Below are 26,997 nucleotides of genomic sequence, written 5' to 3' on the forward strand. Positions count from 1 at the left end.
AAAGATACTAGGTTTGACTTGTAGCTGAGGGAAGACCTTTGGGGTTTTCATGCTTTTCCCGTACACTTTTTGGGTTTCCTCTGGTTCCTGTACCACATAAAGCATCTAGATTACATTAAATCTCCTATGAATTGTAATCAATGTGGTGATCTTGATATTCTATACAGCATTAAAACCATCTCAAAGGCCAAAATAACCTTTGAGATATCTGAACTTTTACTTATTAACTCATTATTTACATGCCCACAGTCCCCAGATTTTGTGTCCATCTGACTCACCACTGTCAAAATCAGATGTCACTGATGATGGTGATCAATTAATTTTTCTTAGAAATTCCCATCGGCCTTAGCTACACTTTGTGTTAACTGTTCCTTATCGTCATGTGCTATTATGCTAACACACATAAAGCATTCTCCTGATTTGGGAATACAGTGTGACCTTTGACTTTACCAAAGGCTTGCCTTATTGAAACCACACCAGACCACACTGCAGCAAGTGCTTTAATAACCGCTGCACGTATGACTTCATCCACTTAGAGGCAACGTTATTGGTAGTCAGAGACCACTAGGAGTGGTTAAGGCCCTCACATTATGAAAGGAGCAAGGGCAATGAAGCACAAGGGTGTGATAAAGAAAGGGACTAGAAAAGAAACGGACACATTTTCTCACATTCGGAAATGAAAATATGAGAAAGGGTCTAGTTAGTTTTTGGAAACAGATCAAACCAAACACAGATTCCCACCTTCCCTCGGTGGCTCATGTTACACCCCGTATTATTATTGCACCATTTAAGCATCCTCCCACACTAACACTCACACGTATAGCCTAAAAGCAATACAGACATTTGTATTTGTGTGTGTGCGTTTATGTGTGTTTGTCACTTCTGGCTGTCAGCGTTCTTGTTTTTTCCACATTTCCTCTTCAGACAGTTTGTGAAATAAATGATCTTTTTTGATCTTCTTCACTGTGGTTTTGTCAGCTGTTCATTTCTGTATGTTTTGAAAGACTCACTGGTTTCCGTGTCTGTCAGTGTCTAGACAGACAAGAGATGCAGACAGAACAGAAAAAGGTAGCCAGATGAACTGCTCCTTAGCCGATTGACATCATGCAAAAAAAAAAAAAAAAAAAGGGGTCAACTTCTTCTTACCACTGACCCAGACAGCCTGGAGAAGAGGTCAGAGCTCACCACGGATGCAGCAGCAACCTCACTCTGCGTTTTCTCCTCCTTTCTGCAGCGATGACCTTTCTCCGGACTCATCTTTGGGGGAGGAAGGGAAGGGAGGAGAGGGGAAGCAGCAGAGTGAGGTCGAATCACATCCACAGCCCCAGAAACAGCAGCAAGAGACTCAACCACAGACTCAGCCCCCTCAGCTGCAGCCCCAGTCGGAGCCCCAACCACAGGCTCCTGAAAGCAAACCTCAACCGGAGCCAGAACCAAAACCTCAGCCAGCACCGGAGCCTCAGCTTCAGCCTCAGCCCAAGACCGAGTCTGAGCCCGAGCCCGAGCCTGAGCCCGAACCTGAGCCTGAGCCCAAAGTCGAGGGTCCGAGTGAGGAATCAGCAGCAGAGGCCCCTAAACTCCCCTCACCGAGCAGAGAGGAGCAGAGAGGATGGGAGCAAGAGAAGGCAAAGTCTGAAGAAGTTACGGAGGCGAACAGAAAGCGAGAGGCAGAGGAGGCGCAGGCCGAGCGGCGTGAGGTGGAGATGGCACAGGAGGAAGAGGAGGAGGAAGGGGGAGGAGCAAAAGGAGGTGGGGCTGGAAGGAGAGCCAGCCTGCACCACACGGCCTCTCCCTTGAGGGTACATCGCAACGGGGCCGGCTCGCACTCTGCCACCTCCGACTATGAGCTCTCACTTGACCTCAAAAATAAGCAGGTAGGGTTGTGTTGGGGGGGGTGTGTGGGGGGGTGTGGGTGCCAGGAGGGTGTGAGGGTTGTTGTGTTGTCTGGGAGAGGGCAGCAGGCCTGTGTGTATTGTACGTCTTGTGGTCTGACATGTTTGTGACGTTTAGTTTTCTGCTGAGGAGAAGGAATAAAAGAAGCCGATTCTCATTCCTGGTTGGTTGTGGCATTGATCATTCTTGATCAACTGATGACTAGCTTCCTTTTCTTCACGACCACAAGCCATCATTGTCATCGCCATGGCAACATTTCATTGACATACATTTTGTCTTTGTTTGTTTGCTGGGAGCGTTCTATCATTTATTTCCATGTATTCCATAGTTGTGTTGAAAATTTCTTAACAGAGTGATTTATGTATATTAATTTTTATTTATAGGTCTTTAATATACTGTATTATTTTGACAGTGATGCACCCATTGGGGTAAAATAAAGAAAACGTGGAAACAAGTTGTATCTACATGAATGAAAAGCTTTTCAATTTTTCTTTTCTTTAAGCGATACTCTGGATAATGGAAAATCCCGTTTCCATGGTGAAAGTGTGTGACTGTTATCTGTTCTCATCATCTTAACACAGTTAATTAAGTGAATTTTGCTCAACTGATATGTTCTGAACTATGATTGTATTGAAACATGCATTTCTCATGTTCTTGTGTGTGTGTGTGTGTGTTCTTATCACGCTGTTCATCAGGGAGTGGGATGTCATTACATAATCATCTCCATTTCGAGACCCATCAGACATTTGTCATCCATTTTCATTATCATCCATCTTCCCAACATTCTTCAGTCCATGGATCTTCGAGCAGGTAAGGCAGCACGCTTTGGGTCCAGATTTAACAAAGCTCTAGTGTAAAAGGCACTATCCTACATGGAAGCTCAGTTTACTCATCTTAAGGGTTGTACGTTATAAGGTTTTTTGGCTAGCATAGATTGAAAAACAGAGATAATTTAATTGCATTGCATTAATTGCATAATGCATTATGGGATATGTGAGATTTTGGATTTTGACCAAGTAGTCAATTGTCAGTCTCTCTCTTGTGAGTCCCTCAGCTACGGAAGCATCATGCAGTTGAAAATTTTGACTTCTGAATATACTTGTAATTTTATGTTTTCTTTGTATTACTATTTGTTGGTTGGATAAAACAAAACATTTCAATCTGAAAGCTGGGAATCTGTTTTACAGATGATTGCAATGTTTCTAGCTGCAGCTCTAGTTGTATCAAACACTTTTCCTTTAACTTCAAATCTTTTTTTAAGTTCTGTGTGGTATATTGGAACACAGTTCATAAAAATTTGTTAACACAGTCATTTTGACATTGTGTTTGCCATGACACCATCCCAAAATATAATTATATTCAGAGGTGACTGTCAGAGTCATTCCTCTGTCAGTATTTGTTTAAATGCATTGAAGGAGGAGAGAAAATACAACTACAAGATTAGCTCCCAAAGCATTACTGTGGCTGTCTATTAAAATCAATCCTCGAAGCTATTGGCCGCTGAAACTAATGTCTTTGCATTAGACGGTTGCTTTAAATCACTTTGTCACCTCAGTTTTCAGTCTTTTTTGAATTAACTTCCCAATTCAAGATTAAAGGTTCTTTAAACCTCAGCCTGTGTCATTTTCACCTCCATTTTCACTTCTTTAATCCTGCATCTGAAAGTCCCCTCCCGTTCCACTATCTCGCTGTCAACATTGCCGGAGATGTGAGATCAGCTGGATTGATCTTCTGTCTGTACAGTTGGGGTGCAGGGGGTTGACGCATCTACAGATCAATGTCAGGGTAATTGGATCTGCTGGGCGATCCCTCGATTGATAGGGAAGAAGCTTATTATGAAGTATTGGAGCTTTGACTCACTTCACGTCATTTTTTTTTCTGTAATCTTTCACTTTGGTCCAAATTTAAAATGCCATCTTGAAATTTTATATTTAAAAATATGCATTATAGCAGATAGCAGCTTAAGACAAGACAATATTGTGCCACTGGCAATTCTGTGAATCACAAATTGGTACTTTTTTTTGTGAGTTTGAATTTGCCTTTATACGTAATTTAGAAACATACAGTAATTTTGATAATTAAAATGTTTGGTATCTTTTGCATTCACCCATCAATTTGGCTGAACATAAACTCATTAAAAATCAGCTGTTTTCAGATAAATATCTACAAGAAAATGGATGGATGGATAATTATACAAGATGACAAGTTACTGTTTATCAATATCAGATGCTATATTGTACAATGTTATAGAAACAATGATATCCCTGGAGTCAGACCAAGCGCAACATGGAGGTAAAAAAAAATACTATGACTGCTGTTATTTTTGCATTTCTAAAAAATATCTAATACACTTCTTATATTGTTCTGTCATTTTATTATCTTAAATATGAAATTTATTCATTTTCACTAGTTAACATATTAGGAGCACCAGCATCTAACTAAACTCACCAAACTGTAGGGAGTTTAACCTAATGCAGTGAAGTAATATCAAATGTAAATATTTTTATAATCTCATAATAATTCTTTTTACAAAAGTGAATATAGAATTGCAGATTAATATAAATTACAGTTGCGTCATAGATTACATACCTCTTCTCACAGTTCTTATGGTTTAAATAGCTTTAAAGATTAAAAAAAAATAATAATTCAGGTTTGCAAATATCTTTTTCTAATATATTCAAATGATAACAATAAAATGCAATTTATCTACCTGAATATAATATCCTAAAAAAAATCAAATCTTCAGTTCAGTTACATATACATTCATTTATAGTTGCCTGAATTCAATATGTTTTGTTGCCTTAAGCAAAAAAAAAAAAAAAAAAGGAAAAACGTAAGAAGGAATTGGTTCAATAGGTCACTGATGGGAAGAGTGAAAATATATCTTCATCATTGTAGTCACTCTAATGAGACTCTACGCTTAATATAATCTAGTTTTTCTCTATGCCAGAGTGACTTTGGTCAAGGATGAATCAGCTTAACGGATAACCGTCTTCTGACGACATCAAGTTGTTCATTGTCATCCTCGTTTTGTAATACAGTCAGCATTAGTTGTGTCCCAGTTTTGCCGTTATATAATCATCCCATTAATCATGCAGATGTATCCGTGCTGTAAGACAGTGTGCATGAGTATGAAAGCTAATAATCACAGTTTTGCATTTTGCCCCTCACTTCTGCAGCATGTGGGATCCAGAGCTGCAGTTTTCCTGACGCATTCCAGTCTTTTACTGTGTTAAGAGAAAGACACAGTCATACCACAATCTAAAACACTAATTTGTCCAATATTGAAACTACTCTATATCATCTGTACTCGCCATTGTGGGTTCATGTTCCTGTGGCATTTAACTTGCTTTTTGTGAGAAACATGAAAAGGTTAATACCCTTAATACCCCGAAATACCAAGCCGCAACCGGATGTTTAATTTCGCTTTGGCTAATCACAGAAAACCAAAACACTTTTAAAAAAAAGTTATATTATTATGAGCAAACTAATGTACTTAAAAAAGCTGACAGCAACTAAAATTATGTAAATCCTAACTCTGGAGGTAAAGATTTTGAAAAAAAAAGCTCACAAAGAGCAAATAAAAATTGTCTCATCTAACCCTTTATTTTTACTGAGTCTTAAATAACAAAGCAGTTTCCTCACTGAAGGAAAAGTTTTTTCTTCAAAGCTGACTGTTACTGCAGCTAACTTATTAAAATAGTGATACTAAAACTATATTTAGTTGAATGTAATGGGTAGAGTTAAAAAAGCAAATGTCAGAAGTAAGTTGTGTCTTTTACGCAGCATTAACATCACAAAGCAGTAAGCAGTCATGTAATGCCAGGTAATCTTAGGGTTTTCTTATAATGCTCCAAAAGAAGCGGAAGGACATTTGAATTAATGCTTTCAAAATCCCACAGAAATGGAATGAAACATGCATTATAGTGTTCATTAGGTTGAACTTAAGCTCAGACAAACATTTCCATTTGATGCACAAACATTTGATCTATACTTCTTTATTATATTTGATGTTAATTATTAATGTCCCATTTATTTTCTTTTATGAAAAATTTATGATCCAGTGTGTCCTGTCAGTCATTTATTCCTGTTCTACCTGAATGTAGAGCCACACTGCAGTGATTTTCCACTTCACACTGGTTTGTTTTTCCCCTCATTCAGACAGAAGCATGAGGTCAGAATGGTGCTGATCTACCCATCAAAATTGATTTAAAGACCTGAGTGGAGAAGAGCAGCGCCATCGTCATTCTGTTAAACGACCGTGTCTCTGAATAATCTCTGGCTATCAGCACTTAGTGAAGTGATCAGAGTGACCAGATAGTTGTCTAATGGAGGAAATTCAACGGTACCACTGCTGATGTGGTCATATTTTTTTTTATAGTTTACCTCTCCTTTCCACACTTTATTTTCTGTTTTCCAACCTTAATATGAGTCTGTATCAAACTTTCCTGGACAGATATTCGAAAACTTGGATAATAAAAATGATTATCATTTTTGCTAAAATGAATTCCAGCCTTTAACCTGAGTCTGCTTCTACACTCATATGTATTCCTGTAACTGTAAAACATTGTTAGTACACCATATTAATCATGTCGATGATTACGTCTACACCCGCTGTTTGCTGCTAGTGTTCCTGTCATCTTCTCACCTGGACATTGCTCTACCCTTTGTTTGGCTGTTCAGCTTGAAACTCTGCTGATTTGTTTCATTCTTTTTCATTTCTGGCCAGACCAAGTAACTGCTTTCAGTAAAATGGCTCCTGCTGTGTAGAAGTGTGCAGTTAGCCACTACATGGAAAACGCAGCGGAATGTTTAGTTTAAGTGATATTTGTCTCCTGGGTTGGTATGGACCAAAAAGAGAGCAAATATTGGCCTTCTCCAGATGGACTTAAAGTGGTTCATAGCTTTTAAAAACGTAGAACATGATAACGCAAACACACGAAGGCATTTCGCTTCAATAGCTCTATCAAGCTATCATGTCACGACCAGAGCAGCTGAAGCTAAAACATTGATAATAATACTGGCAGCAGTGTTAGATTATCATTGTATTGTTACCATCAAGACTTTAACCACAGTAGGCCTATGTTGTAAAATCAGTTTATTGGCACATCTGGAGTTCCAACACGATCTTCGCTAGACTTTGTCCCACCTCCATCATCCTGTCCCTGCATGTCCTGGTGGCCAAATGGCAAGCTGTATCAAATACGCACCCCGATTGAGAAAACAACGTGACCCAAATGGTTTATTCATCATCCCATCATCGCTTATGCGCAAGGAAAAGCAAACAAGCTCGACTGCCACATTTAATCAAATGCAGCCATGCTGATGGTCCTTTCTCACACTCAAGGGCACCTCTCCTCCAGTGGAACTTTGTGTAGGATTTAGTTTGATGAGGGACACTTTTATGAGTAATGAGGTCATTCATATTAAATCTGCAACCGATTACAAAAGACCTACACCGATTCTATTTGCTTTTGGAGCACAGCCATGTTGATAGGGCTCATCATTCTATAAGTGCGTACATCGCAGTCGCAGAACAATCCAGGATAAAAAGTGCTGAATATTCAGGTAGAGTTCGACCTGTCTGAAAGAGCAGACAGAGGCTGAAAGGTTACCATTAGCAGATACAGTAGGGCTCTGAACCGGCCTCCTATTCAGCACTACCTTAGTATTCTCACTACGTCTCACTTTACTTGCAGAGACTCTGCAGTAAAATGTAAATGGACTAGATAAGATGGATTTTCAGTGTCATTCCACTTTTCTAAAGAGCTTTGTATGTGATTCCATTTCACCAGTGACAACGGCAGAGGCTGCATCTTGTTGAACTAACCACTTATCGCAAATTGCAAACCCTGGAGACATTATAGAATATCAGGAGATGGCAGTTTGGTCATTTTGTCTAGGACTAAGGAGGAAAAAAATATCAGCAGCTCAAAGTCAAAGTTGATCCTTGGCCATGCACCGTTGCCATTTTTCCATTTGCATCTGGGCATGCATGAGCAATATTGCACCAAGTTAATCCACATGAGCACAGTACCCTACTGCTAGATTGAAGCTCCTAAAGCTAAGACTGAGCCAGGGAACAACAAAGATTTTAATTTCAGGGAATTGAATGCAATGCTATTTTTGAAATGCATTTTATATGCAGTTTATTTGGAACGTGTTCATTTATTTGTAAAATCACACCGTTGTTCTTTCAAAGCTGTATCCTCCTACACGCTCATGCCCTTGATAAAGTTAGAACAGACACAGAATTATATTTGTCGATTTAGCCTGAATAAAAAGGATTGTAGAGCGACTCTGGATGATAAGAGCTCCTTCTTGGCACTTCCACAGATACCCGCACCCTGATTGTTCTGGGAAACTCAAAGAGGTTTCATCAAGTGTTTGAACTGCTGCCAGATGAGGATAGCTATATTACATATCCATCCATTTCCCACAGCATTTGAGCAATTTTTCACAGGCAAGATTAATGGCTTGTTCGGTGTCAGACGTTTCAATTGTATGGAGGACCTCTCTGTTGCATTTGCTGAGAAAATGAGGCGGTAGAACAAATGTCATGAGTCAGCCTAACCTATGTTTTTGCTTTCAAACACTGCCGTTGTCCAAACTGTGCATTAGTCGTGTTACAAAGTCAGCCTGCTAAACAGAGCTACTGAGTAATCTTTGCCTTTCATTTGAATTGACATCTGCTTTTCATCCACTCGGATTTTGTTATCATTTGGTTTTTCCCATTCATCGTCATCCATCTCTGTTATTTCACCCTCATTTCATTTGACTTCTCATTCTGCTGCTCCACAAGTTTAAGATACAGGAAAACAGACCATGACATAGTATGTTCCATTTATGCAAATACAAGGATCCATAATGCAGACAATTATGGGAGTTTGCCATCAGCAGTGTTTCTTGCCTGTCTGTTTCTCTATCTCCAGTTTAACAATTCAAAATCTAATCAGTATGCAGCAACAGCTGTCAAATACTTTTGAGTCCTGACAGTTTTTACTATCTTTTTACTACAAATAGCAGATTTTCCTGATAGGCTGTCTCTTTCTCATGAATTCTGAAATATAATAGGAATTGCAGCAATTAATTTTTTCCCTCTCTCTTTCTGTCGTCTGTTTTGTAGATCGAAATGTTAGAGCTCAAATACGGCGGACACCTCATCTCCCGCCGCGCTGCCTGCAAGATCCAAACTGCCTTCCGCCAGTACCAGCTCAGCAAGAACTTTGAGAAGATCCGCAATTCGTTGCTCGAGAGTCGTCTTCCTCGACGCATTTCCTTGCGCAAGGTCCGTGTGCAAAACACAGAAGGTTTCTCGGCTGAACGGGCCCTGGCAGAAGGCTGCAACTTGGCAGGCATCCCATTAGTGCGCTCACCATCTCTGCCAGCCACGGTGGGTGGCACCCTGACTGACCTAGAAGACTCTTTCACCGAACAGGTGCAGTCGCTGGCCAAGTCCATCGATGATGCACTGAGCAACTGGAGTCTGAAGACGATGTGTTCCCTGCAAGAAGGGGGCACCTATCAGTTCAGTGCTGACTCCTTTAGTGCAACAGCTCCAGGAGTGACAGCTGGAGGAGAAGGAGGTCGTGTGGGTGAGGCAACGATTCCTCAAGCCCCAGTGGACCCGAGTGACCTGTCGAAAAGTGCAAGTAAGCTAATGATGGCGTTCCGGGATGTGACGGTACAGATCGACAGCCAGAACTTCCGTGTTTCATCCTCAGTCATGGAGTCCTCAACTTCTGTTACCCTTGGTAGTTGTGTCCAGCAACAAGGAGCCTACACGTCCATCCCAACTACTTCTACAACAAACTCTTCTACAGCTTCTATTCATTCTCTTCCCACACAAGAACCCCCTCCTCCTCCTCCTCCCGCCGAGTTCCCAGCTGATCACATAGATCCCCCGCCACCACCGCAAGAACCTCTACCACCCCCAATATCAAATATAGAAGATGACCAGGATATTGAATTCCCTGCTCCTCCTCCAAGCGAAGAAGATCTGTTGGAGGAGGAACAATCTCCCCAAACCCCTCTGAATAGGATGGCTGCCCCTCAAAGCCAAGAAGAAGTTGTGGTGGCAGCACCGCCTCCCAAAGATCCTCTTTATATCCCTCCACCACAGGAGGCTGTACTGCCGGGGAGCTCCCCCGTGGTAGAACCACTGGAGGTCAATAGATGCGGCTCAGAGACAGCAGACAACAGCTCAGAGCAGATGAGCAGCAGCAGCACATCGACGGAGGCGCGGTCCACGTCTGAAGCCTCGTCTAAGGAAGCATTACAGGCCATGATCCTCAGCCTGCCGCGCTACCACTGTGAGAACCCTGCTAGCTGTAAATCACCCACGCTGTCCACTGATGTCATGCGAAAACGCCTCTACCGCATTGGTCTCAACCTCTTCAATGTGTGAGTAGCCACAACATTTTCATTCTCCTGTTTTCATTCATTCTTCTGTTTTAAGAAGCCGCTTGGATGAGAGGTGAAGCGTCTTCAAGACTTTCTTAAACGTCCAGGTGACTTACTTCAACACAGAGAGCTTGATTGAGCAGGAAACTAGCACTAATCTACGAATGGAGCCCTGAGACTACCATAGTCACAATTTACGATTACAGTTACGTTACAATAGGAAATTGCACTTTGAAATGAAAAAAAGAAAAACTACCTCTCATCCAAACCCTGAAAATGGCAAGTATTGCTCTTTATAAAACTCAAAGCACACCGCTCAAAATTTCAAATGTTACAGTGACACTGTTATGATCGCTCAGTTTACATTGGACTGTTTTTGCTTAGTGTATGATTTTAGCACAGCCAAAAGTGTTGGAGGCGTCCCCCGTGTATTATGTTAAATCTCTTTCCTAAGAAGACCTTGATGACACAAGATATCGGACATGTCAGATGTGACATGACACTCTTTAAGTGTGTTTTTCATGCCAATAACCCTGGTTTCACAGCTAAAAGAGGGAACCACTAAAGTCATCAAAGCCCCATCAAATTTCCTTCAAGGTTTCACAGATTGTCACCACAAAAAATATGTGTTTTTGAAAGCTTGCTTGTGTTTGCTGTTGGCTGCATCTCAGTCATTGTGCATTCAGTTCACCTCCTGCTGCCTAGTGAAGAATGGCAAAGTCAAAACCAGATAAGACGTGCTGCAGACAGGTGCAGCATGGCTACATGGCATTGAGAGACAGGAAGAAATTTCATTTTCTTTTCCATTTTCACTGATGCTATTGCTCCAGGGACTGCCAAGATGAACTTCTGCAAAATAAGGACCCATAAGCTCTAGGACTGCTGGGACGTTAGTGGACGTGTGACTTGACTGCTTCTAAAATTGACTCTGTTAATCACCACTTGTCAATCAACCTTATGATGCATGATGATGACATTTTTTAAAGCTATAAATGCAAAGTAAAATCTATCAAAAGAGGTGAATTTAAGTTGTTTACTCCTCAAAACACTCATTTTAGAAATGTTTCCACCCACATGACACCTGAGAGTGCACTCAGCAGCCAACAACCCCCTTTGAAGAAATCTTTAATTACATAGAGGGATTTTCCATATGCTCCATTAGCTTTCCGCCCAAAGCAGACCCTGGGGGACCTAAACAACGGGCACATGCAAACATATACGTATATATATATATACAGTATTGCAAGTTGGGCTTAACCGACGATGGAGTAGCTCATCACAAGTAATTGGAATATATGAGGGGTGATTTCATATAATGGCAATGATCCACAAAGACTGAAATACTCATTAGTCATTCTGCTGCGAGTCTTGAATGTGATTAAAAGCTCTTCCAGCACCATGTGAACTGACATCTTGGGAAATGAAATGAAATATAAGTCAAATATTTTTTTTTGTCCCTATAACCATCAACCATCTCTCTAAAAGCTGTCCAAGCTTTTCGAAATATTTTGCAGTGACACAAAATGTATCTGGGTGCCAAACCATGACACGACTTTTTTTTTTTTAAAGATATTGCCTCAATTTTAAAAAAATGTCACAAAACACATTATCATCATGTAATAAAAGCACAAAATAAAGCTGACTAGCTTTGATTCATTCATGGAGTGCGACACTGAAAGTAAGAGTTGTCATTACTGGATGATGAGGTACATTAGAGGTAATCACCACTGAGCACAATAAGAAACTAAAAAAAATATTCTCATAGATTTTTTTTTCCATTTTCAAGGGAATGAAGGGAACTGAATTATGAAGTAGCTGAAAGAAAAGTAGAATTTTATTTTCAACACCAACTCTGTTAAAAAAAAAACCCCCAAAAAACAAAATTATTATGTTACGGCATCTGAACATATCACTGCGTGACAGTGTGAAATAGTTCTTTTTTGACTTTTTAGTGTGAATAAAAATATATTCTTTTGAATGCGTGGTATCACTTGAAAATATGTGTGTAAAAAGACATTTTGTATTCAAGTCACTCAAGTAGTCCGAATCTGCTGATACAAACTGCGTAGAAAATAATGTTCTTTACAGAACTTTTATCTAACAAAATCTCAAAAAGTTAAAGGAACCTGAAGAGTAAAAGGTTGGTGACAATCTGGCAATGAACTGAGGTGTGAGCCAAGTTTAAGTAGGTGGAGCCTGATTAGGGAATGGAAAGCAGGTGACTGTAGAGACACAGGTGACCGGAATGAATGGATTGAGTGGGAGTGAACCCAGAATATGGAGGACTGGAGGGAAAATAGTATTAGTTTGAACATTTGAACATTTATATGTTTAAAATTATTATTAGATGAAACATTGCTGAAATGCTAGCATTGGTCCATTTCTACCTTTTTTTTTAAAACTATATATATGTACAATGAATATCTCTTTGATGAAATTAAAAAAAATACTTAAACCATTTACATATCATCTGTACCATTAGCTTCTTAAACATAGCCAATTTAATAGTGTCACTCTAAATGGCATCTAGAGTGGCGGAGAAAGATCGGTTGTGACATTTATCTGCTTGTTCGGATTGCTTTTGAAACACTCAGCAGCCTTTTGTGTACATATATTATGAGGGGAAGTCAGACTGTCCTCATTAGTGATGAGTGTTCAATCAAAGTTTCAAGTTTGATCACAGGTTTTTGTGAATCTTGAGAGATATTGTCATAAAATGACAGGTCTCACAGTCTTTTCGGTCTACTTGCGAACACCTCTTCTCATTCCCCTGATCAAACACCTTGAAAGATAAGCTGACTTTTAATAAATTGATGACAAGGAAAGAGGGAGACAGAATGAGAAGGGAAGAGGAAAAAAGAGAGAGAGGCCAGTCGAGATAGAGGCTTATTAGTTCCACCAGTTCATATCCTCCCTGTAATACCTGTGCAGTTGTATGCTTTGCATCTTAAATAGAGCTGTTTAGCTTTGGGCTAAAACTTGGATATTGCTTCATCATGTTGACAAAAAAAAAAGCTCTCACATATGCCCACACTTGGATAATGTGATGTGCGAGTGTTTATGAGCGAATGTCTTGAGGCATTCAGTCCATGTACCGCTGTAGCATGAAGGAGTGGCACAAACAAAGGGGGAAGTCAATTGAAGTTTTGTGTGTGTGTGTGTGTGTGTGTGTGTGTGTGTGTGAGTGTGAGTGCATCTTCCTGTGCAAGTATAAAAAACAAAAGAGAGATGAGTCAAAAAGCAACAGCATGAGAAAGGAACTGAAAGAGGCACGAAAACATGAAGGGGTTGAAAGAGAACCCTCTTGATAAAGTTTCCACCTTGACTGTGGATGGAATGACAATGACTCTAATACGGGGAGGGAGAGTGTGTCAAGGACACTGCCATTGCAAATTGGAGCTGCTGCTAAACATCCAGCAGGAGGAACAGGGAAAGCGAGGCGAGGATGTGAGCAGCTGTGACATTAATGATAGATTTCTGGCTTGATTTCAATTTTTTATGTGTGACTTTTTTATTTTATAGTATCAGGTTAGACATATCTGTCTCATTTTCTTTCAAACAATGTAGAAGAGCAAAACCTCAGTGATTCCCCAGCCTTCATTAAAATGTAGCACCATTAGATCTGTATGAATTATATTAAAGAGCGGTGCACAATGTGATATCTTAATTGTGAAGATAAAGTTGAAGAGGCATAGATCTGAATGTCTACCGCTTGTTTGAGCGCACACAAACTTTTCTGTATTAAAATTCCATCCTTGCTTCGAAATAATGCAGCACATAATTACAAACTCTGAATTCCAGATGGCCAACAGAGGTAGTATTTTGTTATATATATACATGTAGAGAGATTGTGGTGAAGCACAATTAATACAAAAATAAATTTGGGATATATTGAGGGAGGTATTCACATGACAGTGCTCTGGGTATAAATCTGATTTTAAAAAAAGGTGGCAGACCACAATATCGCTAACATAAGCAAGACAACGGCTGCCATGGCATTATTTTCTTGCCTTTCAGGAAATGGATACTTGATGGACAGGAGCGACAGCACCGAGTTCACGTCGGTGTAATGATTTGGGGCTTTGAAGCGTTTACAGACTTGTATTACACACTCAGCAAATTGCACAGGGCCGATAACCGGCCATCAATCTAACTCTCATTAGCGCTGAAACAGAAATGTGTGCATCAGGAGGAACAGGCGTCGTGCTGTGTTGACACTCAAACACCTGTAAAGGCCATAAAACATCCCCGCCGCTGCCATGTACATGAGAAAAACATGTGGAAGAGAAGGCCAATAAAAGTACATAAAAAAGGTGGTGAAAGGACGTGAGTCCAAGATGGAAAATTGCCTATGTGCAAAAAAAGTATGTGTGGAAGTACGGCCTAAGAAAAAACATGTGAAGGACACAGATGTCAGGGCATGTTGTCATTCCAGCATGACATCTGGGTCCTGTCTGGCACCGTCTCTTGTTTTCCCTCTCCATCTGTATATGTCTATAGCATGTATGTGTGTGTATTTGTGTTGTACTTCTCTCTTCTCATACTTCAGCCACTTCTATAGGTTCATCTGCAAATCACCTGTTCCATCGGCAAATGAGATCTTGTCCATGTCATCCAAATTTTTAAAAGACCTTCATAAGAGCATTTAGAGTCTTTTCTGAAGTGCCATCATCAAAGTCAGTGCGGTTTAGATTACCAGTAATTGCAAATGGTTTCAAATCAACTGCCAGCAACCTTGACTCTAATAATTATTGCACAGTATGCCTTTTGCATAATGTTAATTCTGAGCATGAATCTTCATGTATCACATTTTTATCTGCTTGTTGCTCATTGCAACTACAGTATTTAACACTCAGGGAAAATTGTGGGATGTGACCCACAGTCTCCTAAATTTGCAGTGTGTTAACATTTATTGAGATTTGGCTGTCTACAAGAACCAGACCAATCCAACTGAATCTTTTTGGCCTGATAGTTTGTGCTTAATTATTCTCTCTGTACTTTTCCTGTGAATGTACAGTTTGAGCCAAAAGTTGATTACAGATATCAGTTAGTGGTCCTGATGATGACTAATAATCTCTATCCCAATGTCTATCCGCCTCATGTTACATGTAAACAGGATTGACTTCAGCTTGAGCCCCATCCATGTTTGTAAAGTATGGTCTAATTCTCATCAGCATCTCATCAGCATCCATACTGCATCTATTGCATCACTCATGTATCTCTCCCTTCTTCCCTTCATCCCACCATCCGTTTTGTGACTCCAAATAATAATCACCCAATAATCATGTGTGATCCATCTGTTGTCGGACAGACTTCAAATGAGTGTTCACTGCCAATTTCGTTTGGCGAGACGTCACCCTCAGCTGAGAGGGTGAGCTGGAAGCTGAGAGTGTGTTGAGGCTGTCGCAGCAGATGCTTTCAGGCGGTCCAGCCAGCACTCATCGTCCTCCCTCTCTATCCTCACATTCCCATTTCTGCACATCTGCTGTGTCTGGTTTACTTCCAACCGCCTCCCTTTATCCTGCCCTTTATCCTCCGTCTGTCCCACCCTTGCCTTACTAAACCCATTAGCTGTGCTACACACAAGCACTGCTCTGTTATGTAAAGGCTGTGGTTTAAACACTATATGTAGACCAGGGAGGGAGAGCTGCAGCACCGCTGTCCAGGTCCACATCAAAATCCAGTCCAGTTTTTTCCTGACCCGTGTCCCACCATCCAAGGTCTAATAGCCCAACCAACCAACCAGCCAAACAACCAGCCAAACAACCAACCAACCAACCAACCAACAAACCATTATCCAGATCCAGCATCTCCCCTCTCCAACATCCCAGGGACATCTCTAATAAATTTAACTGATCTGTTGAAATCAACTCATTGACTAACAAACAGGGCCAATAGCAAAGCAAACAAACCCTCCTTGGCGGCGGAAACAAATGTTACAATTAGATAACAATTAAGTTGGCCAAAGAGTAATTATCAGTTATTTAGAACAGTGTATTAGGAGGCCATTAGCCTCAGACAGCCACCAGATATAATGAGTGGCTGGGCCATTATTGTGAAAACCCAGTGGTCGAAAAATGTCTCATTGGTATGAAAGGCCATTTGTCCCAGAGGCTGTTCAAAAAACAAAACAAAAGCCCACTACTGCAAAGGCACATTTTTAGAAAAATATGCTTTCCTCTAGAGTTTTTGTGCCCTCAGCATCACATCATGGATAGGGTATGTTTGGTGCCGGGCCAGAGAGATTGATTATTAAAAGCATAAACCTCCTGCAGATGCTTCGGGTCCTACCAGAGTAAAACGTAGCTGAAGTACACTTTTCTGTGTTGTTATATACAAAATCTTTTAGACTGACATTTTCATGTATTTACTCTGGAAAACTTTTGAAAATTCCAAAAACTATCAGGGTAGTTGCCACATTTAAATAATTGTCAGAGAATCAATGAAAAATACAAACTAATGTGAAGTTTAGATGAGGATGTCACCTTGTTTTTGTAAGTGAGCAGACATAAGACTGGTTATTTGATTTGTATCTTCTGTGAATGTACAGGTATTTGAAAGTGGGGGATGAATGCAGATTAGTTTCCACTCATCTTTAGTCCAGTGTACAGGAAGCCCCCGACCTTCATACATTCATTCATTCATTTTCCATACTGCTTCGTCAGGATTCGCGAGTTACAGCAGTTTCTGCAGCCGATCCCAGCAAACTTACAGGCATGAGGGTGGGAGACACCCCAGCCACTTTGCCAGCGTATCGCGGAAACCTTGATACATAATTGACGAAAACCTTAAAGGTCTCCTCTTAATCTTTCCATCAAATGATACATTTTAAAAGTCTACTTTGAGTCAGTATGGTTCACATGTGTGCCACACTGTGTGCATGTAGATACTGCTAACTAGAACAAATGGACTTATTAGTGCCGCTTAACATGGTTAAGAAGACCCAAGTAAATGCAAATCATCTGTCACCATGACACCACCACTGGCAGTAAACTATCTCAGCAGATTTAAAACACTATCATCACTTTCTTTCACAAACTTAGTTCCACCTTTCTTTGATTTTTTTTTTCAGAAATCCCGACAAGGGCCTTCAGTTCCTGATCTCTAGAGGTTTCATCCCGGACACGCCCATTGGTGTTGCCCACTTCCTGCTGCAGAGGAAAGGCTTGAGCAGGCAGATGATAGGAGAGTTCCTCGGCAACAGCAAGAAGCCCTTCAATAGAGATGTCCTGGAGTGAGTGGTGTAAACTATTTATCTTATTAACATTTATTACAGGTTAATTGTGAGGTGAGGAAATTCACACATTCCCTTAACTTTAGCAACTGAAATGTATTTTACAAGATTGTGAACATGTTTGACGATTTTTAAATGTGAAACCTCAACTGTAACTTCAGCATCCAAACCTTTTACATGTGCACACATGGCAGTTTTCTCCACAGTTTAATATTTTCCTTGTGTTTTTCTTTCTATTAACTTCTCTTATTCACCATTTACCTTTAACTTTTATCAGAGTAGGTGCTGAATATCTTGTTTTTATCCTCCTTTTGTTCAGATTTATCAGCATGAAAATATACCTTCATTGTGCAAGGTCAACAATACATCACAAAGTGCTGATAACATGCATTCCCAATATATCATAATGACAAAATTACTCTTTTCAGGCTTCAACCTCCAACATAGGGCACGTATATGCTCAGATGAAGTGACATAAGGCTATAAAGATGGGGTCCCCCCCCCCCCCCCCCTACAGAGCAGACACACAGATGCACTCTGTGGAAGTGATATTGAAAAAAGAACATGACAGGATGTGCAAAGTGTGTGTGTGAGAGCACTTTTGTTAAAATGCAGTCACAGGAAAGTGGGAGATGGATTGCGGTCTGATGTGAATCTCACTCGTGGGGATTTAATGTGCTGAATATTTACAAAGGGTATGAGTGCATGCAGGTCAATATTTGTGTTTCGTTTGTGTCGTGTCCTGCACTCCCCAAGCTACATCCTACTTAAAAAGCTAATTCTCTTTATTCTCCTCACATTTCCTCGAGCATAAACAACACTAGTTAAAATGTTTCAAGTCAATTAAGCCAAGTTGTTGTTATAGATTTGGGTTCCAAGAAAAGTGGCACACCGGGGACTCATTTACTGATAATGTAGTGCACTCATTACGCAGGAAAAATTACATCTGTTTTAAGCTTGTCATCTACTCATTGGCTGCTCAAAATGTGGTGTCATCCAGCCAGCTGTTTTATTTGCATCGTGTGTGTGTGTGTGTGTGTGTATATAAATATACAATGGAATTCTTATCCAGAAAGCAGGCCCATTTCCCTGCTAGATGCTGCACACAGATCAATAAAGCGTACACGTGTGTTCACTGCACTTGTGTTTTCTCGTGTTTGGATGAGTATGAGGAAAAGATGGGAGGGGGAGGGGGACGCTGATTTACTTGGGCTACAGACCATCTTGTCAGACGTTACATAAACAAGGAGTGACAGCCATGGAGGAAGAGAGAGATGGGTGACGGGGGGGAGAACCTGAGTCATGAGGCGGGTGATAAGACAGGCTTGTGCTGAAAATAGTTTTGAAGTTGCATCACTGATGAAATTATAATAATGCCCAACCAAACTTCTAACTATTAATATCAATGCAATTAGTACCAGTTTTATGACTACGAACTGCTTTGGTTAGTTTTGGGACAAGTTTTTGGACATTTATATTGATTTTGTGTGTGTTCTCACAATATTTTTTTTTTAGAGAAAATGACCTCAATGTCCTTATCACTGATCCCAAAACAGTTACAGAAAGGCACTCCACAACCTGCACCAAAATAAATTAATAAATGGATTAAATGGAGTTTTACATGGAGGGTTAAATATTGCTCAAAACAGGGAGTCCAATAAAAGTAGTGATAGTACTGTAACAGCTGAAGTAGTATTTGTTGTAGTTATAAAACTAACAGTAGGAATTTAGTAGTAGTTCAGATAGTGATGGTAGAAATATTTGAAAATATACAGCATGGGGAGAATAGTAGTAGTTATGCAGGTGAAAACTTCATGGTGGCGATGTAGTACTACTGTATAGTTCATTGTACTCACTGCACTTATGTACTTGTATGCCGTGTCAGGTGGCAATGTAGAGTCTGACTCTTTTCTGCAGGAGCAGCACGTGTCACAGTCAAATGCTCCCCTCATTAACTTGCTTTGTTCACAGCAATCCATCTTCATGTAGTCTGTGTGTGTGTGTGTGTGTGTGTGTGTGTGCGCGCGTGTGCTTGAGCGCATGCACCCGAGTGTTTCTTACAGCACAGCAAAAAGAAAAGATCTGAAGCCGACGTCAATGTCTTGACAACGTTACGAAGTGTAAAATGAGAATTTAGAGATCAGCGGCGTAATTCTGTCTGATCGTGTCAACCATAACCGTCAACAGGCCATCAAAGGGCAACTTCATTTCGAACTGCTGTGGATGGGTTTGAAGCAAACCCCACCTCCACTGGACATCTCAGATCAAAGAGAGGAGAACTTTTAAAACTTACGTCCAAACTGTTTGCTTAGTTTCACCGCTGAATCAGTTCTACTGTCCCGCTCCTTTCTGAACTCGCTGGAAAAGATGTTTCCCTCTTTTAAATAAAGTCACAAGGCTGCGGTTGTCACGTAACAGGAGGATTTCCAGCTCAGAGGGATTGTCAGTGTGTCTATGTGTGCTTCACAGCAGTTGTGGCAGGGTCAGGGCTAGTTCCTGGACTCTGCACATGGCTAATACCCAGAATCGGCTGAGTGCTGCCATGACCAGGAAGTCTTTCTATCAGGATATAATTCTCAAAACTTGCCAGACATTTAAATATATTTTATCTTTGTCTTTCCGCTGCCCTTTCTATATCTCTTTCCCTGGTCTTCCGCCTTTAACAGCTGTGTGGTGGACGAGATGGACTTCTCAGGTATGGAGCTGGACGAGGCACTGAGGAAATTTCAGGCCCACATTCGTGTCCAGGGAGAAGCCCAGAAGGTGGAACGTCTTATCGAGGCCTTCAGGTAATTAAATGCGGTGGCTGCTTGTGGTTTATCTTGTGAGATTACTGCTGGTTTTATCACTTGAGCACATTTGCTGCCATTTCCAAATATTTGGGTTGCCTATTATTTCCTTACGCTCGGGACTCAGGGATCAGGTCAGGGTTAGCTTTTGATTGGGAAATCTTAACTATGAGCTTACAGTTTTGAGCACAAAGGCTGTTTTCTCTGGTTGCGTTTTTGTGTTATTCTTGCAATGGTTAGCAGTGTTGCTGGTGCAGTGGATGGTGACCTGTTGTTTCTTCATATATACCTCCATGCAGCTACTGGTATGTATTTGCTTTGTTGCACTATGGTGAGGTCTGCTGCCTGTAGGGCACAAACTCACCTTCCAAACACACTGAGCTGGAGAAGGAGTTGGCACAACTTTAAATGTCTTGGCTCTGTAGACACCCAGCCCATCTAGTCCAGAGCAGAGTGAAGTACTGCTCCAGGGTGTGTGTAATCCCATAGACAGCAGTTGCCAGCCAGACTGTAAAAGCCAAAAGGAGGATGGTATATTCACCATAGAAATTTAAAACAAAGAGAAACAACCAGAGCTGCTCACCACACAGTAGCTCTGTTGATTAGCATCTGCTGTCACTGCCATGGATGAGAATATACGTCTTAATTTATTATTTTGTATTTGGAAATGTTTTAAAAATCTAGCTTTACATGTTAGTAATATATCGTTGTGTAAGGTAAGATTAATAATTCCTCTCATTCTGCAGTTTGCAACAGCTTGATTAGATATTGACTATCTTCTTTGGCATTTTGGAAAAAAAAATTAATAAACATAAACTATAAACAGTAAACATACACACTACCAATATGTTCTCAATCAAGGATTCACTGCCTTGATGTTCCCAAGAATTTTGAGTGTCAAATTTGTTGTTTGCCTCAACACAAACTGTTTGCGAACTGTGTGAGAACATAAAGCTTGACAGAAACAGCTGCTGTGAGGGACATGAATATTCATGTAGTTGTAGGTTATGAAAAGTATCCCAAGTTTGTCTGATGTGATTTATTTTGTATTGCAAAGTAACTTTTGACATGTTGCTTTTTAAGTTTAAAAAATGTAAATGAAGTACTGTCGCTCAAGAATTAAGCTCTGGGCCAAACTCAGCTTTGAGTGTTTTATGATCCAAGCCACATTTTTTTTTTTTCTTGATCATGAAATATGCATATAATGAGTTTTCAGGGCATACAAATGTGAAATTGTGATTGCGTTTGTGAGATGTCAGCTCAAGCTTCTATTTTTTTTTGTGCTGGAGCAGTATAATGGGAAAAACTTGTTAAGACAATCTGATAGGATTGAAATTAATCAGGTAAAATTGACAACCATGCACGAAGGAGACACACACTTCAACCATTTGTTAACATTTCTTATTGGGGAAATCACGAAACTGTAAATTAATGTGAACACAAACACCATAGATGTCAGTTTAGACTAACAAAAAATAATTACGTGGTTTATTTCTAACAGGAATTAACAGGTAGTTGTGATTAAACTTTATCCATGAGTCGTGTCTTGTAGTTGGCGATCAGAGCCTGTTTGTCTGTCTTGGCTGGCTTCACTTTAAGCTCCTTCATCTCCTAACAGTGTTACAGCGCATTAATTCACATTAGGAGGTGTAACATACTCAGGCTTGAGGTACCCAAATTGCTCTTTGATCCCTTCTGGATTGGCCAAAATATATATTTTTAGCTGCGTACCTTAATCTGCAGTTACGCTGTAGTTTAATCCCCCAAAAATGTACTTTTGATTTCATTGCCTGGAAGATATTTTACCAATGCTGAAATTTGTTTTGCACACTTTATTTTTGTCCTTCTTCTTCTTACATTGCTATCTAGCAAAGTTAGTAGCCAAGTGTTTGCAAATGACCAACTCGCTAAACCAGACAAATTATTCCCACTGATAAATATTTAATTACTCACATAATGAAATAATCTTGACACTGGCACACACACAAAATATTGACAGTGCAGCCCTGTCTTATTAGGTAGGCACCATGCCATTTATGGACATAATTTAGGACAGATAGACAATTTCAGTGCAGATGTTGCGCTGTGTGTTAATCCTAATTGTTTACCATAACCATTCCGGGGTAACAACCACCTGTCACAGTTGTCGAGTTGCCCAATGAGGAGCAAATTGGCGTCATTGTCATAGTGAGTGGGCTGTGGGCTGAAACTGGGTTTGTTTGGCCATCAGGCTGGCTCTGTGCATTATCAGGAACAAGAGTGAGGGGGAGGACAAGAGGGGTGAAAAGACACGGAGTGGGAAAAGGGAGGAAGGGAGGAAAAGGAGAGAGGGAAGAAGATTTATAAATAACCAGCGTTGCATAACTGCCATTGCCTCTCTGTGCTTGCCTCCCCTGCTCCTGGGTTTGATATGCCTTCAACTCTCTCTCCTCTCCCTCTCTCTCTCTCTCTCTCTGAAGCAGCAGTAGACGAAAAAGGGAAAAGTGAAAAGCAGCCAGCAGCCTCAGTATCTGCTGCGTCAGTGTGCTAATGAATGGGCAAACATAAGCCAGCTCTCAATGCTGCAGATTTGTATTTTCATGACTACATTACAGTGTAGCATCGAGACACCCATATTGATTAATATGAAAATCATGCAACATGTGTAATCCTGCACCATAATCCACCCACGTGGTGCGTAATGACTTTGGGATCACACCATGTTGAGAAATTTTTTATCAAAAGCGATGCTGGTTGTGTAAAACAGCAGAAAATGTCAAATTCAAATCCGTTTCAGTGGGGAGCAGCACAATGTGTCATTTTAGCCTTTCATTTTAACATTACTTTGCACAGAAAATGCGAAGCAAGAGCAAAATACAAAGCAGGGAAAACAGATTTTTTTTCTCTGCTTTGTATTTTTGCTCTATAATGGGATTTATAGAACTGACAATGGCGTAATTGGTTGTTGCTTAACCACAGTTTTCTGATGCTGTCATTTGAATGAGCATTTACGTGCAGTCCAGTGATTTTTCACACTATTACAAATGTGCATAAACACAAATAGGCTGTAGCTTGAATGAGGAGAACACCAGGGAGTCAGAGGGGCCGTGGTTCTGGGTTTAGTTTGTTATTTCTTGTGTTATTTTGAAAGTTGATTGGACATATTTTGCACTTCCTGCTGTCGTTACGTTTTCCCACATTTCAATCAGATTGCTGATTGTTTGTGTCTTTTGGGTTAACTTCTTCAGCTTTGAGGTTCTCTTTTTCTCCATTAAACCCATGGGCATCAACTAAAACTTATCAGTACTAAACATTTGGGTAATCCTTTCCTTCTTCTCACTATTGCTCACATTATTATATGTAAACACTTTTTTCATATCTAAATTAATGTAGCAAATTAAATGTACTATTATGCTTTTCAAGATCTTGGCATTTAAAAAGAAACCTCATAATGTAATTTGCTTCATCAAATTCCACTACCCCAATAATCTAATTTATTTGACAGCTGATCATGTTCAAAGCTATTAATAGAAGAAATATAATTTTTCTAAGAATGTTTTCTTTTTCTGCGGATTGAGTGGGTTTTTTTGGCAATTAAAAAAAAAAAATTATAACAATGTGATATTACTTTACATACTTTTTAAACCAAAATATATAACAATCGAGAGACTTTCATCATCCAGATGTTAGCTGCAAGAAAGGCAATTTCTACATTGAGCAGCAAAGTCCAAAGCAGAAAGAAACCCCAGCATCATATTTTACTTCTTCTAAAGCTTTTGTTTGCCCTTTTGGTTGTCATGGGAGGTTTTAAAAGTCCAGAATGTAGCTTCTAGGCATCTAGCAATGTGGCTGCAAATTACCAACCACTGAACACATCTCGTCTGAGCCTCTCCTATTGTGGCCTCTTTAAGGCGGCCATTAAAACGGTGAAGTCTGTGACAAAATTCAAATCTGCTTTAGATTCTGAACACATTCAAACATTCTCGCTGTCCACTTTCTCTGTGTTGCTTGTCTCCACTCATTCACTGCTGATGTTGCGCTCTTGTATTATTCATTCCACAAGCAGGAAGGATCTATGTACCACAGACAAACAATTTATCTCTCTCCTCTGGGCACTTCTTTCTTAAGCACACCAGAACATCCAAAAGTAACTGTCTACAAATCTTTTGGTTTTCATAAGCACATGATTCAGAGACATTTCTATTCTCCATCTCATATATTCAGACAAGTTTCCGGGGAACTATATCAAAATGAGCTTTGGCTCCATCATGTTCTTTTGCAGAAAAGTGCAGAAGTAGAGGATTTCATTCATTTCAAGCTCCGTATGTCTTCTTCCTGGCAGGATAACAACCTGCATAAATCCAGTAACCGGGCCCATAAATGTTTCAGAATGTTTAAATGTTTCTAAGAGATCCGTGGACTCACCTAAGATAAAACACAAACACATGCATCTGCACACCATTCTGCGTAATCCATATCATCATCCAAACCAGCAAAAGTGTGTTTATACTCAGACACCTTTTCAGCAGAGTACTAGCACTGAAGTTCAGTGTTGCCGAGGAGCAGCAAGCAGCTTCAGATGAAGCTAAATTAAAGCCATAACTCTTATTTTGGTGTGGCACTCTCGTGCTTGGCTTGTGTGGGGGAATTTACAAGCATGTTCTGCTAAAGGAGGCCTTTAGTGTCAAATGACAATGTTTTATCTGTGTCTGTTCTCACCGTTAATCCTCACACCTGTCCATTACGTGTTTCTCACTCATCTCTCTCCTCGTGTTTATCCTCATGGTTCCATATTGTGCGGGATTTTGAAGCGGCTAATGCTAAAGATGACTTTCCCCGTTTTTCTACCTTTGAAAGGCTTCTGGGTCATCACTTTTTGTTCTCCACTGAAAATACACCCTAGAGATCCCTTTACAGTATTTTCTCCACCCTAAAGGATTATCATCTTGCATTTTCTGTCACTTTAGAGGACATTTTCTTAGTGTTTAACGCTCATCCCTCTCTTTCCCATCTTTTCTACCCTCCAGCTTTTTGGTTTGTCCTGTGTTATAAGTATTTGTTTCCTGTTTCTCTTTCACAAAACCTTTTTTTTTGTGGGACTTGACCCCATTGTTGTTTACTCTTTTTTTTTTTTCCACACAGTCAGCGGTACTGCATGTGCAACCCTGATGTGGTGCAGCAGTTTCATAACCCAGACACCATCTTTATCCTGGCCTTTGCCATCATCTTACTCAACACAGACATGTACAGCCCCAACATCAAGCCTGACCGCAAGATGATGCTGGAGGACTTTATACGCAATCTAAGAGGTAAGTGACACTTTTTTGAGGCTGCTTCTAAAGGTACTGGCACAATGTTGGTCAGTCATTAAGGGAAAATGTATGCTTATGTCACCTGAGATGTTTTGGAGAGTGTAACTCAAAGCTGGTTAGGAGATAATGCATGCTGAAATGGCCCCACGATGTGCTGGCGACGCGTCCAGGGTGTACCCTTTCTAACACCCATAGACCCCTGGGATACGCTCCATCATCACATATGGCCCGCAAGGCTGAAGAGCGACTAAAGACGAGACGATTACAGTTGTCTCATCTTCAAGAAAATGGATGGATGGATGGATGGGTGCATGGATGGATGGATGGATGGATGGATGCATGGATGGATGGATTTTTCCATTTCAGTGCATCTTGGTACTGTATAGTTTACTGAAATGACTTATTAGCATTAAATATAAACTACATCTGAAGCTGATGGGAATGTTTTGTTCTGCAGTTTTGACCATGAAAAAGAAAAAGAAAATTATTGAGAAATGTGAAACATGTCAGACCCCTGAAAGGTCCCATAATATCCCATAATTATTGAACAGCGTGTGGATTTTAGTTTTTCTTTACTCTCTTACACAACATGGAAAAAAGTTCCCACCATGCCTAATTAAAATATAAATGACTGGGTGTAGAGAGAAATTAGAGGAATCTGCTGTGCATTGTGGGTCCATAATACACGCTGCGAGAGAGCATCTGTGATTTTTGTCTCCCACATGCAAACAGATGCTCATTCGCCGAGTGTTGTGGGAGAGACAGAGGTATCAAAGATATGCCCCCCCTCCATAATCAATCAAACAATGCTGAGGTCGATGCAGAACAACTTTAATAGATTTATCCAGACTGAAGACTGCTCCTACAATTACATTAAGTTGGAAAATCAATTTCTGCATCTTATGCTAATTAAAATATGCCACTCACTGTATGCCTCTATCTGTCTTCCCTATGCATTCTCCTGTTTCGTTTCAGAGTATAATTTTGTCTGTTTATTCGTCTGTCTTTCCTTGTTTATATTCTGTTGGTTTCTCCCTACTCTTTTCTCTGTGGTTGCATCTCCCCGACAGAATAGCTCACTCAAACAAGTAAAATGCAATTAGTCACAAGCAAGCAATATTAATCCAGAACATAGGACATTCATCATCTCAATTAAAACAGACTGTCAGTGTTAAAGCTATTAAACAAAATATTAACCAGCTTCCACTATTAGTCAAATATGTCATGTGATTAGTAACATGTTTTAAAAAGTCTATTATTGCTTTTTTAAATTTCTTTTTCTTTTCTTTCTTTTTTTAAAAAAACTTTTTGGATATGCCATCTTATTTTAGTTTTTAACAAATAGATATAGACGCAAAGCTGATGCTGGTGGACAGGTCAGTTTTGT

General features: G+C 40.1%; 1 protein-coding gene across 5 annotated transcripts in view; it reads left to right on the forward strand.

Annotated features, from left to right (window-relative positions):
- iqsec3a (IQ motif and Sec7 domain ArfGEF 3a) overlaps window positions 1–26,997 on the forward strand; it is a 74,482-nt gene that overhangs the window by 34,642 nt on the left and 12,843 nt on the right. For all 5 annotated transcript variants that reach the window (XM_068306747.1, XM_068306749.1, XM_068306751.1 and 2 more), the window contains exons 3-7: window positions 1,235–1,874; window positions 9,020–10,296; window positions 17,369–17,530; window positions 20,197–20,319; window positions 25,441–25,607. In XM_068306747.1, coding sequence (XP_068162848.1) covers window positions 1,235–1,874; window positions 9,020–10,296; window positions 17,369–17,530; window positions 20,197–20,319; window positions 25,441–25,607 — 2,369 coding nt within the window. The remainder of the gene's footprint in view (window positions 1–1,234; window positions 1,875–9,019; window positions 10,297–17,368; window positions 17,531–20,196; window positions 20,320–25,440; window positions 25,608–26,997) is intronic.

Source organism: Antennarius striatus, chromosome 22 (genome assembly GCF_040054535.1).
Source record: "Antennarius striatus isolate MH-2024 chromosome 22, ASM4005453v1, whole genome shotgun sequence".
Lineage (NCBI taxonomy): Eukaryota > Metazoa > Chordata > Actinopteri > Lophiiformes > Antennariidae > Antennarius > Antennarius striatus.